Here is a 16,667-nt window from a genome sequence, read left to right as displayed (position 1 = left end):
AAGAAGTGAGCTCAACTCTTGCAAAGTAACATCTACCAAAATGATATCAAAATTAGTGCCTAAGCATTTTCTGTTAATTAAATAAAAATGAGAAGTCATGAAAGAGTCTAAATGCTGAACATTTTATTTATTCTGCCAAAAATGCCAGACTTTAAAAATCAGTCATCATTTTGTCTTGTAGTAAAAAATCTTTTTAAAAAAAGTAAAACACCATTTTTTAATTGTACATTATATATTATCATGTTAATACACTCTATCAAAGTACTGAAGAACATTGTTTTAATAACAACACAATGACAAACAGCCAGTGAAAGGTATAGTTTTAACAAGTAAAAAGTGAATTCCTACCAAAATTTAATACCAAAATAAACATTATGTTTCAAAAAATGGCTTTAGAGGGCCTTAAAAGTTAATATATGTTTAAAGGAAGTGTCCACCAACATGGAAGATAGATCAATATTGAATAGATAATGAACAGAATCAATTATGACACTGGTACTTTTGGTTTTATTCAAAAGTTCTCTTGGATATGTCTCAGATAAGATTAAGGATCACAATATGATAGTCAGCTAAGAATTCATTTTAGTGTACTAACTGCTTAAGACTACATATAAGTTTTCAGAGGTCGGGCAAACACACCTTAAAATAGTAATACAGTGTCCTTTAATTTAAATGCAGAAGAAAAAACATAATTTTTATATGTGTTCCTTTGGTTCACTAAACTTTCTTCTTTTTGGCACTGACTCTTGACTAGAAGAATCAAAGTGATGAAGGACCTGTCAAAAGAAAACAGCTACTAAGAATAGATAATTTCCAGTTTAAATGTCTTTAATTTTAGATCTTTTTCACAACTGTGAGGTTTCTTTCTTTCTTTTTATTTTAAATTACACCTAGCATAGCTGTTTCCCACTAAGATATGATACTGGGTTCTTTAAAAGTAGAGTAAATTTTATTATTGATATATATCTTCTGATGGCTGCTGAAAGTATACACTTGCAAAGTATAAGGTCTTCTTTAGGGTTGTTGGAGTAGTTAGAAAGATAGATTTAACATTATGTCCTCAAAATAGTAAAATATTTTGGAGGGATAGGAGAGGAAAAAAGATTTAAAAATGAGCTGCAAATAGAGAAATGTTCTACCTTGGCACCAAGAAGGATTTAAATCATGTTTTGTTTTTGTATCCCTGGTACTTAGCAGTGCCTGATAGATATTAGACATTCAATGCACACTTTTGAATGAATGAGAGGATGAATTAGGAAAATTCCTAACAAAATTCCCTGAGTTACTGAACTTTGATTTTTCTGGAAAAAAACTCAGTAAAGATACAAATTGGATTATGATTTTGCAAAAAAATCAAGGCTTAATACATTGGGAAAAATTTAAAAACCTATTAAAGAAATGTCAGGTTATTCCATTCCCTTCTTAATATATGTAAATTGAAAATAGTACTAGGGGTCAGCCCAGTGGCATAGTAGTTAGGTGCTCACAGTCTGCTTTGGCGGCCCAGAGTTCGCGGGTTTGGATCCCGGGAGCGGACCTACACACCGCTCACCAAGCCATGCTGTGGTGGCGTCCCACATACAAAATAGAGGAAGACTGGCACAGATGTTAGCTCAGGGCCAATCTTCCTCACCAAAAAGAAAAAAAAAGAAAGAAAAAAAGAAAATAGTATTAACCAACTACATTTTTGAGATTACTCCTTTAACATTTGATTTGTAAAAATAGTCAAGTTTTCAGTTGTCTAATTTAAACCTACTAATAATACTAAAAATTCTAGTTGAAAAAATATAAATATTTATCTCAGAAACGACAAATACATTATCTGATTTGGTAAAATAGGGTTCCAAATATAAAACAACTGTCATAGGATTTAGGTCAGGAAAATTGTACTAGTAGGGGATGCTATATTTTTAGGAAACACATGGATTTGGTAACTTATCTTGTTTCTACTTTAGTTTTGATCTCTAGAAAGCGCAAATCAAATCTGTGGCCCAATTTTAGCTCTATGTAAATAAGATGGCCTGAATATTCTTATACTTCTCATTCTATTCATATTTTTCCTGACACTGGTTTTTATTTATTTTATAAACTCCTCCAACTACTTCAAATCATTCATGGAATCAGACGGTAAGAATTTACATGGAAAAAATTAATAAACCAACATAGTGCATCTTATTTTAAAGTCATCCTGTTTTTTAGAACCAAATATATTTAAATAAGATTTGGATATCAGAGCTCTGAGGTATATTCAGGGATATTATTATATTTATCATTTTAAATTTAATCTACAGTAATAATATTATGATACTTGCCATTTTGTTCAACCTATATATTATCATAAGACTTACTGTTTTCCCAGATTCGAGTTGACTTCTCTTCCGATTTTCTTTAGAAGATTTTACTGGTTGATTTCCATTAGCCTTCACAAAGACAAAATAATTACTAATTGGTTATTTCTCAAAGAATAACCAACACTTGATTTTCCAACTATAGGCAACTATACGCAGTTTTTTAAAAAACAGCTTTACTGAGATAGAATTCAGATACCATACGATTCACCTATTTAAAAGTGTACAATTTAATGATTTTAAGTATATTCACAGAGTGATGCAACCATCATCACAGTCAATTTTAGAACACCTTCATCACTCTGAAAAGAAACCCATGCCGTTATAGCTATCACTCTCCTATTCCCCCATCCCCCACCAGCTCTAAGACTTTCTGTCTCTATAGAAATCCCTATTCTGAACTTTCATACAAATGGAATCACCTAATATGTGGACTTTTGTGACTGGCTTCTTTCACTTAGAATAATGTATTCAAGGTTCATCCAAGTTGCAGCATGGATCGGTACTTCATTCTTCATTGCTGAATAATATTCTATTGGATGGCTATACCATATTTTGTTTATCCATTCATCTGTTGACGGACATTTAGCTTTTTCCCACCTTTTGGCTATGGTGAATAATGCTATATATGCAGTATTTTAAATGAATATTGGATGACAACAAATTACTAGCTGTCATATAACTATCCTCTAAAAGGACATATTGCAGTCGCTTGGCTAGCTCAGTCAGTACAGCATGAGACTTAAATAGACATAATTATTTTCTGATGCTTGAAATGTACTTTTCAATGATAGCCTCTTTAGTATATACACTATTGAATATTTTTATTTTTTGCTCTTTCCTAACCATAGTTCAGTCATGATTCTCAAATTGAGGATTACTTTGGTGGAGAGGTCATATCCAAAAACATGGGCAATTTCAGAAAGTGAATTTATGTCCTCAAAGCATCTTTTTTTTTTTTTTTGTGAGGAAGATCAGCCCTGAGCTAACATCCATGCTAATCCTCCTCTTTTTGCTGAGGAAGACCAGCTCTGAGCTAACATCTATTGCCAATCCTCCTCCTTTTTTTTCTCCCCAAAGCCCCAGTGGATAGTTTATGTCATAGTTGCACACCCTTCCAGTTGCTGTATGTGGGACACAGCCTCAGCGTGGCCAGAGAAGTGGTGCGTTGGTGCGCGCCCGGGATCCAAACCCAGGCCGCCAGTAGCGGAGCGCACACACTTAACCACTAAGCCATGGGGCCAGCCCCCCCTCAAAGCATCTTAATGTTACAAGGAAATCTTGCCTAATAATTTTTTTTAATGCTTGCTTTTCTCTCTATATCCTAGTAAAGGATACTCATCCTAAATAGAAGCTGCCTAGGAAGAACATTTTGCTGTTAGAGGTACTAATTTTTGAAATTCTTTTTTTATTTTTATTTTTTGTGAGGAAGATCACCCCTGAACTAACATCCATGCCAATCCTCCTCTTTTTTTTTTGCTGAGGAAGACTGGCCCTGGGCTAACATATGTGCCCATCTCTTTCCACTTTATATGGGACTCCGCCACAGCGTGGCCTGACAAGTGGTGCATTGGTGCGGGCCCGGGATCCGAACCCAGGCCGCCAGCAGCGGAGCCCGTGCACTTAACCGCTAGGCCATGGGGTCGGCCCCTTGAAATTCTTTTATCTCTTGCTTTCATCAGCATACTAGTTTGAAGCTGCCTTCTGCCAGTTCTAACATCCCATTGAAAATGTGGAAAAAAATGACACCTAAAAATGGCACTACAATTAGTGATGTGCTGGTAAATGTTTAACAACAAGTTCTCTGGGAGAAACAAATCCTGAGTTGAGGCATTTGCTGATTTCTATGCTTTGAATACTCTCATCATGTCCAATTTCAAGCCACCAATATGATGTCACTGAATTAGGAGTTGGGAAGAAACGCTCCAGCATACCACTGTTAGCGTGTTATTTTTTTCCTAACTTTGGATATAATATTTTACACATTTTACAGAATGCTTTTTCTTCACCCCCTAACCTTTGAGAGTAACTTAAAGGTCTAAAATAAAATATGAATTTCTATTTAGTACAATTCATACCAAAAACTAAAATAAAGCAGTGGCTTTTTTGCTTAAAAAAATGAGATTCATTTTATGCAAGATAAATACAAAACATTCATTTTTAATGTCTTATTAACAAGATAATCCATTTACAAGATAGAACATGGGAACATTTTGGCATTCTAGGACATTTCTTTGGGAGTCTGAATGATAGTGTCACTTCTCAAAGACTTTCTTGGATTCCTCTCTCTAACGTCCCTTCAGAAAAACTAACCATTGTTTCCTTTGTGCCTCTATGTAGCCTATTCAGAGTGCTATCATGGCGGTATATCACTGCTTGTTGATCTCTAATTTCTAAACTTTTAGCTAAGAGCAGGAACTATGTGTTATTCATGTTATATCTTCAGCACGTAGTAAAGTACCTGACATATAATAGGTGCTTACTAAATATTGGTCCAACAAATGAAGTATTAAAAAGCAAATAAACTTACATATAGGGAAAAATTACAAGGTTAGGATGGAAAACAAACCTAAAGAGACACTTACCATTTTATTTTGAAAGACTTTTCCACTTCTTGTTTTGCTTTCAGACATATCAAGTTCAGATGTTTTACTGACTAACTGCTCAACCTAGAAAAGAAAATAATTACACAAAACCACATAATATAATAAAAGCTTTTCACAATACAGTGATGGGGTTCAAAAATTCAGTCACAAAATTTAGGGTCTTGTTATGTTGAGTTCATGAAAACCAATAATTTTGAGTTGGTTCTTATTGTCACAAAAAGCACAAAGGTAAAGATAGTGAAACAGACACTGTACACAACTGACCATTCACTGAGCTGAGAAAGTCCCAAATGATCACCAGGCACTACTCTAGAAGATAAGAACTTTAGCCCACTCGCATTGAAGAAAGGGGTTGTGCAAAGGAAGGCAGACAATCATCAGTCCCATTATTTTCAAGTTCATTTTATCTAAGTGTTATTTCAGAATTTTAATGTATATGGAAAACAAAATTAAACATGCTCTGCTCCAAGGCAACAAAAATGTATTACAATCTCCATTTGTAAATACAAAGGATGGTGGAATAAATAATTGCTTAAGATTCTATCTAGCTCTGAAACTCTGAGATTCTATGAACAGTATTTAGATTTATTACAAACAAATCCACCAGTGATACACTCAAAACTTTTCAACATATAATTCCCAGATTTTGTTAATAAGCATTGTAATACTTAATTTTCTCCTAAAAGATCTAGAATATAATAAGAAAATGTGATCAATAACTAAATAAGCATATAAGCAACAGTCTTTTGAAAAGGACAAGTTAAAAGTGAGATGGAACTATCAAGTTTATACCTGAGAATGAGACATTGAAAGATCTGGACTGTCTTTAGACCTCATAATTTCATCTTCCTCACAAACTAAACTTGGTTCTGTATGAAAAAAAATAGTTAAAATGGTATCAAATTGAATTGGAAGTGAATAAATATACATTTTCATTAACTTCTTACCTCCAAGATCAGAAGATCCAGGATTTTTTTTCTGCTCTTCCATTTTAGTTTCAATGTCAAAATCATCCTACATTATTACATGAAGAAAAATTAGACACATTTCAAAAAGAGATTAAAATAACTGGGTGGAAGTATTTATAAACAAATTTGTTTTATGTGAAGGTTAACTATAATATAACACTCCAGCTACCTTACACTTGCTAGAAATAGAGTGGTCCTATAATTACTATAACAAGGCAACTAATTTATCCAGACAAATTATAAAATACTACTTTACTTTGTAGGGTTGTTTTAAGGAGAAATACTAAAAATATACACTTTCTCAAAAACATATGATGGTTCTGAGAACACTTAGATCTTACTATTGTTTGAGGGCACTAAATTAGAGACGTTCACATAACAAGCTACCACTTCTACAGCTCTGGAATTTCTGTATAGATCTTAGCATGCACTCTGAATTTGCCCCGATCCTCAAGGAGTTAGTGAAGGATAAGCTCAGTTATGATATTGTAGAAATAGCAACAGGTTTAATGTCTAATTTATATTATTCCCTTTGCGACATGTATCAAAGAGCTTTAAAAATTTTAAAGAATGCCACACAAATCCCAGCCATATTTGTTTACAGAGCAAGACTGGGATTTAGGTTTTAGGAAAAAGATCTCTTCTTTGACTAAATTGGTTGAAAACTGAATTTTCTATTTGTAAGGATGTGGCCACAGAGCCTAAATCAGAATATCAGTCTCTCTATATGTACTGTGGTCACAATTTAGAATAAAATCAGATAAGAGAAAACAACAAAGATGAGATCAAAAAACAATCATGTTAATGATGAAAGATTTTCTGGGAGTGAGGGAACAACAAAAAATAGTAGTATAAAAATTTTTTTTATACTTCTATTTCATCCACTCATTCAACCAATACTGAGAATACACACTGTAAATCTAAGTGCTAGGCAGAGGAGGATTACAAAGACGAATAAGACCCTTGCCCGCCTTCCAGGGAGTTCCAGGCTGGAGAGTGGCTTTCCAGGCCCTGAAGAAATTCAAGCACAGGCTTACATGAGCACCTAGTAGGGGTGTTGTAGAAAGGATTCCAACATTAGATGGGGGGATTGGAGTAGTTCATTGGTTTTCAAATTGTGCTCCAGACCAGTGGGTTTCCTCAGAGTCCAGGTAGGTGAGGTGGCAAGTGGCTGGGTCTCTAGGACCATTCCCTGCTTCATTCAGAATAGTCGTGCTTTTAAATTTCTGAGAATAATGTTGTTTGCACCAAGGTAAAAACTTTTAAAACCACAAGCCTATAAAACCACAAGCCTATACCTTCTTTAAGGTCCCTTCCAACCTTGAGTTTATAATACAGTATTTATACAAATATTAATGAGAGCTATTAAAGTCCTCAGAATTGAGTCAAACATTCGTTACTATCGTACTTTATAACTCTTTAAATACACTTACATTTATATAATGCTCCTGTTCATCTTCTAGGTCATCTTTGTCCATGAGAATTTTTTGAAGTGGTGTTTTTAATTGTTTTGGTAATAATATAGCTGAATCAATATTTTCCATTCGTTCTTTCTCAGTGGTCACTTTTACTTTGAAGGTGTGAAAAGGTGTTGGAACTTCTCCCACATTTAAGTACATAGGCTCCCCTTCAAATATCACTCCTTCACAATTACCATCCTTAAAACCAGGAGGCTGGTAATCTGGGGGTGTAACTGCAAAAAAGTAAGTATAAACTGTGCTGTTCATGAAATAAAAAAATATAACAGTAATAGCAACAATAATAATAATAATTACTAATATAAAAATGTATGCAGATTGAAGAAATTTCAAATAGTATAGAAGGGCATACAATAACAAGTAAAAATCACTCTTCTTCTATCTCCAAGTTCTTATTTTATTCCCTGAAGGTGACCTTTTTTTTCCTTTACTTGACTGGTGTGTGACTGTGAGGAAATTATTTATCATCCTTGATTTGGTTTCTTCATCTGTCAAATGGGGAAAATAACAGTACCTATCTCATAGGGTCATTGTGGGTATTAAATTAATTAAAGTGTATGAAATACTCAGAACAGAACTGGTACATAGTAGTTACTAAATAAATGATGTTATTGTAGTTGCTTCGTGTTCTTCTAGAAGATATTATGCATGTAAAATATATAATATTTCATACATACATATATCTCCTTAAAAAACACAAATGAGATCATACTGTTTGGTACCTAGCTGTTTTTAACATCTCTTTTATATCTGTTTTTAATATTCCTTGGATAATTTATCAGCACATTCTTTTAACAGCTTACACAGTATTCTATTATATAGATGCACCATAATTTACCTGTTCAATCCTGCAATGAAGGACACTCAAGGTTGTTTCCAGTTTGTTCCTATTTTAACCAATGCTATAATGAAAATTCTTATAAACACAAAACCTTGCATATTTGTGTAAGTATATTCCCAAGATACTTTTCTAGCTATAGAATTTCTGGAGTAAAGAGAATGTGCATTTAAAATTTTGATACTGCCAAACTGTCCTCTACAAATGTTGCACCCACATACATTCTCTCAGGACTGTATAAAAGTGCCTGCTTCCCCCCACACTCTTGCCAATAATGGGTTTACAAGCTTTACTGATCTGGCAAGTGAAAAATGGTATCTCACTGTTTCATTTCTTTAATTATAGGTGAGGTTGTACCTCACAGGGATATGTTCATGCTACTTGAGAAGTTTGTGTATATTTTAAAGCCTATTTTTTCAAATCTTCCTTTTTCACAAACTGATATTAAATGTAAATTTTATAATTTCAAAAAACATATAACAATTTAGGTGCTTAAAAACATTTGGAATTGGAGACCAATTGTTTCAATAATAAAACATGCAGGTACTAACTAAAACAGGATGTATTGTAAATAGTACCTTCATCGTAGTAAAAAAGTTTCATGGTCAAACAAACATCATTAGGTAAAGGTCCCAGATTTTGCATTAGAACATAAATCTTGCGAATGAGGAGAATACTTGCTTTCTTAGTGTCAGCAGATGACATACTAGAGTCACTGTTTTGGTTTTTACTAGAAAAGAATCACACATTAATTTCTTTTATGACATCTGTGACTTCTAATAACATAACTTCACATTTTGCTATTTGAGATTCCTATTCCTTTTACAGCATTAAGTTTTTAAGTTGAAAGTTAGTTACCATAAATGTGTTTTAATGTCACTATTATAAAAAATTTAATATAACTAATGTCACTGTTAATATCATTATTATAAACTAATTACTTAATTTTATATAAATTAAATTAATATGCATTTTATATAAGATGTTTAAAGGAAACAAATCATGGATTTTATTATATTTATAATCACTCAAGCATACAATAGCCTTCCTATTCTTTGGCTCTGTTTCACAATTAAAATTGTATATAACTAGCCACAGAATCCTGGCTTGCAGCTACTCCAAGGATATTTTGTACAGCCACAACTTGATGGTTAATTGGGGATGTTTGAGAAGTTTCAGCATTAATCTTGAAGTTTAGCTATACAGTACTAATATGAGTAAGCAGTAATACATAATACCAAAAGAAAACTATAGAACAATACCTTATGAAGTCCATGATTGGTCCATTACTGGTGTATTTGAATTTAAATTGGTAACATTCTGAAATTGTCTTAAATAGAAAACACTGCAGTTATGCATATGATATATAGTACTGGCTGCCAAGTAGCTATATACTGCTTTTGTATATAATACAGTAATATTTATTTAATAATTTTTCTGCCATGTTAATCCCTATTGGTCCATTGAAACTTTCGAGTCCTAATAGCCAATTCCCATGGTTTGGGATTTGGGGCTTCAGTCTTGGAGAGATATTTATCCTCTACTCATTGTAATGTATGTTATATATATCAGAGGGAAGGAACTCCTTAACACGCAGGTAAAGGAGGCAGCATATCTCATACTTTGGCAGAATGGCTAAGCACAGGGCTTAAATCCTTGCTATACTGTAACCACAAGCAAGTCATTTAAGCCTTCTAAGTCTCAGTTTCCCAGCTAACAAACGGGGTTGAAAATAGTACCTATTTTATTGGTGGTTGTGAATATTTATCAAATGGGATAATTTGTACAGAGCCCTTAATAAAGGGCCTTGCACACCAAGCATTCGATAAATAGTGCATCAGCAAGGTTGCTCTTTCACTGAAATAAAAAAAATGTGCCACTGTAAGACATCAGAAAATAAATGAACATTTTCTGAACAATCAGTTTCTGAACAATCAACTAATTCACAGCCTTTGCCCATGATTTTCTTTGTCACCATGACCTATATTAAGCATTAATTGCAGGCATGAGTATCAAAGAAAAAAACATTCCCAACCTTTTGAAGCTTTAATACTTTCATTGCTTTCCTTACATTTCAGGGCTCACATAGGGACGGGGATCAGCTCTTTCTTTTTCTAAATCTGCTTCTCCAGGACTGAATGAAACACTATATTGTAACAGCTATAGTGTGATGGTTAAGCACCCAGATCATGAACAGGCCTTCTAAGGTCCAAATTCTGGTTCTGCCACTATGACCTTAGGCAAGAAACCTTATATCTAGGTTTCCTTACCTATAAAGTGAAGACGATAATGGTAGTTACCTCATGAAGGCTGTGATGGATAAATGAGATAATGCTCATAAAGCCCCAAAGAAGAGAGCCTAATATATAGTGAGCACTCAATAGATCTTTCCCCTTTGTTTCTTGTCTTCTAGTTTTCCCTTTCATTTTTTGTAATCCCTTCTTTCCCTTAATTGCGGATGTGGATGTGACTGGATTGGGATGAATATTCAAAGTCTAAGGATGTATTTCTTATTTCTCTCAACACTCAATCCCTTTCATAATTCTATAAAAATAATATTGTAAAGAACAAGAAATCAGGAAATTTAGGTTATTTCTAATGGTTTGTGGTTTTGTGGCCTAGGATCAGCCAGATAATGTCTCTGTAGGAAGTGTATTAATCTGTTTAAAGAGAACAATACAAGCCCTGTCTTACCTCAAAAAAGTCTTTATGAGGTCCAAATATGAAAATACACATGAAAGTGCATTGATTAAAGCACAATTAAATGCATAAGATATTATCGTATTATAATTTTATGTTATTTTTAGATATTAGAGGCATTATGTTTCTTTACTAACTTAAGCACACTTACCTGAGGGTCTTCTGGATCAGTGTATACCTATTTAAAAATAATTTACAATTGAGTTAGATAAGGCTAAGTATTCAAGAAGAACTAAATTGGATGTTTAGACTGAATTATTAAATGAACTCAGCAAAACAAAATACAAAGCAACTCCCCAAAGCAATTCCCCAAAATACAAAGCAAACTCTCCCCAAAGCAACTCTTCCATTGAATAGATCAGTTATTTGAAGAAAGTGACATAATCAATTGATGGTTTTAGTGTTATTTAATTAAGCAAGGCTGAATTTGACAGTCTTTAAAAAAGAACATACAATTTAAGAATACTTACAGCTAGAACAACCATCCTTAGCTGAAATACAACAAAGAACAAAAATCTTACTTTTATTCTATAGAATATTTTTTCACGATAGATCATAAGAATTCTCTGTCCTATTTCAATACTTATTCCTAATAAGAAATAACCTTGCAGAATAGACTTCATATGATGCATATAAAGCAATACCTTAGATATCCTTCTCTATTCTCCAAAATATCAATTTCTAGTTGATGTACTGAAGGTTGAAATTCATGTCATTGACTTAAGCAAAAAAGGCATTATTGCCAGTTATAAGGAAAATACATATTGTGAAATAACACATTAAACTTTACCAACATGAGAACTGATTTTGAAAAGAAAAAAAGTAGAGAGTTCAGGGCCCTGCTCATTTAATAAAGAGAAGAGGCTTTGGAGACCATAGGAATAGAGAATCACAGGACATCACTCACTCAAGTAATCTGCCAAAAATCTGAGTCATCTTTGATTTGGATCTTTTCTTATACTCCACAACCAATCCATCAACAAGTCCAAGCAGTTCTACTGTCAAATATATATCTTGAATCTTTTCATTTTTCTCCTCCTTTGCCATCCTGGTCTAAACCACCATTATTTTTCACCAGTACTATTGTAATGGATTAAGTGCTATTCTCCTAATTCCAATCTTACTCTCCTTCTACAGTATATTCTCTATATGCTGTAGGAGAGTAAGCAGCCAGAGCAATTTTTCTTTTAATTTAAAATGTAAATCAAATGATGTTACATTTCTACTCAAAACTTTCCAATGACTTTTATTTGCACCTAAAATAAAATTCAAACTCCTTGTCTACACAGCCCTGAATGCTCTGGCCCTGCCTATCTCCCCAGGCTCATCTCATGCCACTCTCCCCCACTGCTCATTGCACTTCAATCATACTGGCCTTCTTTTTGTTCCCTGAACTCTCCAAACTCCCCTCCAGCTCTCCATTTGCTGCTCTGCTAGGAATATTCTCTCCTCAAAATCAATTCCTGGCTGGTTTCTTCTCATTCCAGCCTCAGCCTGAATGTAACCTCCTCAGAGAAGCTCCTCTGAGCACCTCACCCAAAGTTACCCCACCTCTACATTTACCACATACTACTTCTAAATATTTTAATGGCATTTAACACTACAGGAAATTATCTGATTTACTTGTTTTCTTGACTGCTTTCTCCCTATAGAAGGGACACTCTTTGTCTTGTGGATCACTGTTAGCTTACCCAGCTCCTACCTAGAATATGTGCCTAGCACATAGAAGGCACTCAATATTTAATGAATATTAAATATTTATGTCTTAAAGAGGGAAGTTAGTGACCATGGATAAAATTTTATCTTTTTCACAATTTTGTTTAACTTCTTTATATATGTTGATATAAACATATGCTAAGTATACAAAAAGGCTTATAGTCTATAGTAAAACCTTATTAATTGAAATTTCACTAATTCAGAATTTGCGACAATTTAACATAAACTACATGGAAATTATTTTTGAACTCTCATGAAGAAGTAATTTATTAAATTACTAGTATTAACAAGATTGTAGAAGACGTGAAACCAATGGATGAACTATTCAAAAGACTTTAATTTATTAAGTTTTTGTAAGTTAATATGTGTGATTAATACAAATGAGTGTTAACAATTAACTGAAACGGCTTGGCAAAATTTGTTAAGTATTAATTCTATTAGCTTTAAATGAGTTGAAGACTAGGCTTTAAAATAGTCAAGTGTTCAGACTTTTCAGCAATTTGGACTGGCCTATGCCTAAGTTAGTTTAAATTAATGTTTTACTACATGGTAATTGCTGTTACATTTGTAGAATATAAACTGTAGAAAAAAAGGATAAAGAGATATTGACTTACGTATTTTTTCTGTAAAGCATCATAGCATCCTAGCATCCTAAAAGATAATCAAGGTTTCATTTTTAGACTGAACATTTCCAGAAAACAGTTCTTTTAATAAATCTCCATATTATCTTATTACTAAATAATACAAAATTTTCTTATTATAGCTCCCTTCTTATTAACTAGCTTATAATAATAAAACAAAACAATGTGGCAGAAATATAAAATGTTGATAGAGGATGGAAGGGAAGATATAAAATATCTGACAACTATTTGTAGGGAACAATAATAGGAAATGAAGTGTGCTCACATGGAGCATGAAATAAAGGAAAATTTTAATGTAAAAATCCAAAGACCTGCAAAAATGGTATCCAGTGTTAAAGGGGGAATCACTAAAATTGGGTTAAACACTGAAAGGTATCCAAGGTACAAAAAAATGTGATTTAAGAAAACAATAATTTTGTATTATTAGGTATTCTTTTACTTACCACTTCACTAACTGTGTAGATCCTGGACAATTTTTGTCTTCTCTCAGAATTTTGACACAAAGATCTAAACACAAAAAATGATGATATAAATATAGAGCTACTTAAGATTAGTTAACATATAGAAACTTTAAATGGAGATTATTTTCTTGAGCTATGTATTATAGGTATATTATTAATGGCAATGAACTTCCAGATGATTAGTATTAATATAATTAACGGAAAAAAGGTTATATGGAAACAATCTTTTTATCCTTATATAATGCTTTCATGCTACCATTATCCAAGAGTCTTAGAATATTTGCTATGGACCCTTATTCCAGTAAAATACTTGTAAAAGGCCAAGAAGTTAACTGGCTATCAAAGATAGAGCCCTGCAAAGAAGCAAGATGTAATACAGTGGAAAGAACTGAGAAGATCTCTCAGTCTCAGGTTCCTTATCTGAAAAATAGGGATAATATCTAACTCATAGGCCCGTAATATGAATTAACAAGATATCATACATAACATAGCACTTAATATATCACCCAGCACATAGTTGGCGCACAATATTATGATATATTATGTGTTGGGCAATAAGTTGTTATTGTAGTATAAACTGGCTGTATTATCATTACTTTCTTAAAGTAACACAAAAACATACACTACCACTGTACAAAGCTATAAATAATAGAATATTTTTATCTATTTACTTCATCATTATAAGAGTAATGTCAGGTGAAATTATGCTTGAGAAATTGAGGAAAAATTTTATGATTAAGTGCTTTCAAAGGTATTGAATATACTTTTTAAAAACCACTTAGATGTCCACACAAAAACTTGTACATGAATGTGGCGTTATTTGTAATAGCCAAAAAGTGGAAACAACCCAAATGTTCATCAACTGATGAATGTATAAACTGTGTTATATCCATATAATGGAATATTATTCAGCAACAAAAAAGAATGAAGTACTTTTCCATGCTATAATATGGATGAACTGTGAAAACATGCTAAGTGGAAGAAGCCAGTCACAAAAGACCATATATTGTATGATTCCATTTATACGTAATGTCCAGAATAGGCAAATCCATAGAGACAGAAAGCAGATTGCTGGTTGCCTCAGACTGGGGAAGTTGGGGGAAGTTATGAATGACTTAATAGGTGGGGGTTTCCTTTTGGAATGATGAAAATGTTCTAAAATTGTCAGTAGTGATGGTTGCACACCACTTTGAATATACTAAAAATCATTGAATTGTGCACTTTAAATGAGTGAATTGTCAGGTTATGTGACTTATATCTCAATAAAGCTGTTATTAAAAAAAACAAAATCTCTAAGTCAAAAATTATAGTTTTAGAGCAAGCCAGAATAAAAATAACATATTTTTAAAAGTTTTAAAAGAAACATTATATTACCATCTAGATATCTTGTTCCATAAGCACATTCTGGAAATATTCCTCTCAAATATGTGATGCAGGATACTGAAACTGCTAGGAGCCTCTTCACTAACACCAAAGACTGCTGCTCAGTTGATATCTTATTGGGAAATACCAACGCACTCTAAATTCAAGGGAAATTAAAACATTTTATTTAGATTCATTAAAAATAAAGTTTTCCAGAACTTAAAATAGATTGAATTTTGCAAAAGTATTGTACTCTCCCAAAGAATTCCTAACCATATTAGTTAGTAATCCCCAGAAAGTCAGGGTGGCTTCTAAGGTGTGGGGGTGTTTGCAGGCTAGCAGCCTAAAGGTAATATGCAAAAAGTGCTCAAGAATTGTTAAAAATCCCCCTGCAGGTTAACTGTCTGTAAATGCATCATACACAGATAGGTAACACTGATTTTCTCTTTAGTCACTGACTAGGTTTAACACAGGTAACTGTAATGCAAGAACTGTGCAAAGATGACAATTTTATCTTTGTGGGGCATGGATATTCATTTTCTAGGCATGGACTGCTATGAATAATAATTTCATCAAAGCAACAGAATAGTATTCATTAATACCTAATGTCAATTGAATCTGAACCAGCAATTTAATACAACGCATCGAACATCCAATAGAATTCTCCATTAATTCAAAATAGTTTAGCAAATATCTTCATTTCGTAAAATGAAGTTTCTTAAAATGGAGTTTCCTGACATCATTAAGCCCGCAAACAGTTTACTCTAACTTTCAAGTATAAAAATCATCAAGACTTTAAGAAACAATAAAATTAGCTATATTAAAATACTAGAAATCATACCATGGAAGTTCTCTGCAACTGTGCAGTGGCCATCTTCTGATAAAGTATTTTCTTTAATTCAACCTTGTGACACAAACATAAACTTTATCTTTATATCTTATTTTTATCCCTAATATTCTAGTTTACTACATGTAAAGTCAAAGAATTTTATGTGATGAAATAAGAGGATTTCTTTTTTTTTTGGTGAAGGAGATTGGCTATGAGCTAACATCTGTTGCCAATCTCCCTCTTTTTGCTGAGGAAGATTGGCCCTGAGCTAACATCCCGGCCCATCTTCCTCCACTTTATATTTGGGACCCCGCCAAAGCATGGCTTGATGAGTGGTGCTTAGGTCGGCGCCTGGGATCCTAATCTCCCAACTCTGGGCTGCCTAAGCGGAAGGCGCCAACTTAACCACTACTTCAGCAGGCCAGCCCCAAGATTTCTTTGCCTAAAGGGAATCTTCACAAACACAGAGATTCATTCTTTTGAGTAGGGTCCTAATTTTAAGCTATTTAACTACCAAGCCCCACATAAACGGGTTATTAAGAAAGTTCTTTAAAAGACCTTTTATGAAAAGCATAACCTTGTACTTTTCTTCACTTCACAGTATTCAAGCATTGACAACATTGCACAGGTAGGTATTAGGTAATGAAAAACTGCCCCTGCCAAACCCTTTAAAATAATCTTTCAATTTTTGTTTTAAATTTGTAGTTTCAAAATAACTGA

General features: G+C 33.2%; 1 protein-coding gene across 1 annotated transcript; it reads right to left on the bottom strand.

Annotated features, from left to right (window-relative positions):
* Positions 1–668: 668 nt before the first annotated feature.
* HORMAD1 (HORMA domain containing 1) lies at positions 669–16,008 on the bottom strand. Its single transcript, XM_004435970.3, has 14 exons — positions 15,960–16,008; positions 15,131–15,275; positions 13,739–13,802; positions 13,269–13,305; positions 11,409–11,429; positions 11,090–11,116; positions 9,501–9,568; positions 8,817–8,968; positions 7,356–7,615; positions 5,902–5,968; positions 5,747–5,823; positions 4,934–5,017; positions 2,349–2,420; positions 669–776 (listed from the first exon to the last, which is right to left on the bottom strand). The coding sequence occupies exons 1-14, from the start codon at positions 15,990–15,992 to the stop codon at positions 696–698; spliced, it is 1,188 nt and encodes a 395-aa protein (XP_004436027.1). The 5' UTR covers positions 15,993–16,008; the 3' UTR covers positions 669–695.
* Positions 16,009–16,667: the final 659 nt, after the last annotated feature.

Source organism: Ceratotherium simum, chromosome 2 (assembly GCF_057802395.1).
Source record: "Ceratotherium simum simum isolate JZ-2026a chromosome 2, ASM5780239v1, whole genome shotgun sequence".
NCBI lineage: Eukaryota > Metazoa > Chordata > Mammalia > Perissodactyla > Rhinocerotidae > Ceratotherium > Ceratotherium simum.
This window is presented reverse-complemented; position numbering and strand designations above follow the sequence as displayed.

Bases quoted from the DNA above. Each gene is read 5' to 3' on its own strand.
- HORMAD1 (XM_004435970.3), bottom strand. From the start codon at position 15,992: ATGGCCACTGCACAGTTGCAGAGAACTTCCATG. The intron at 13,803-15,130 runs GTAATATAATGT...TTTTGTGTTTAG, and splicing joins TGGAACAAGATATCTAGATG to ATCTTTGTGTCAAAATTCTG. The intron at 2,421-4,933 runs GTAAGTGTCTCT...GTCTTTGTGAAG, and splicing joins AAGTCTTTCAAAATAAAATG to GCTAATGGAAATCAACCAGT.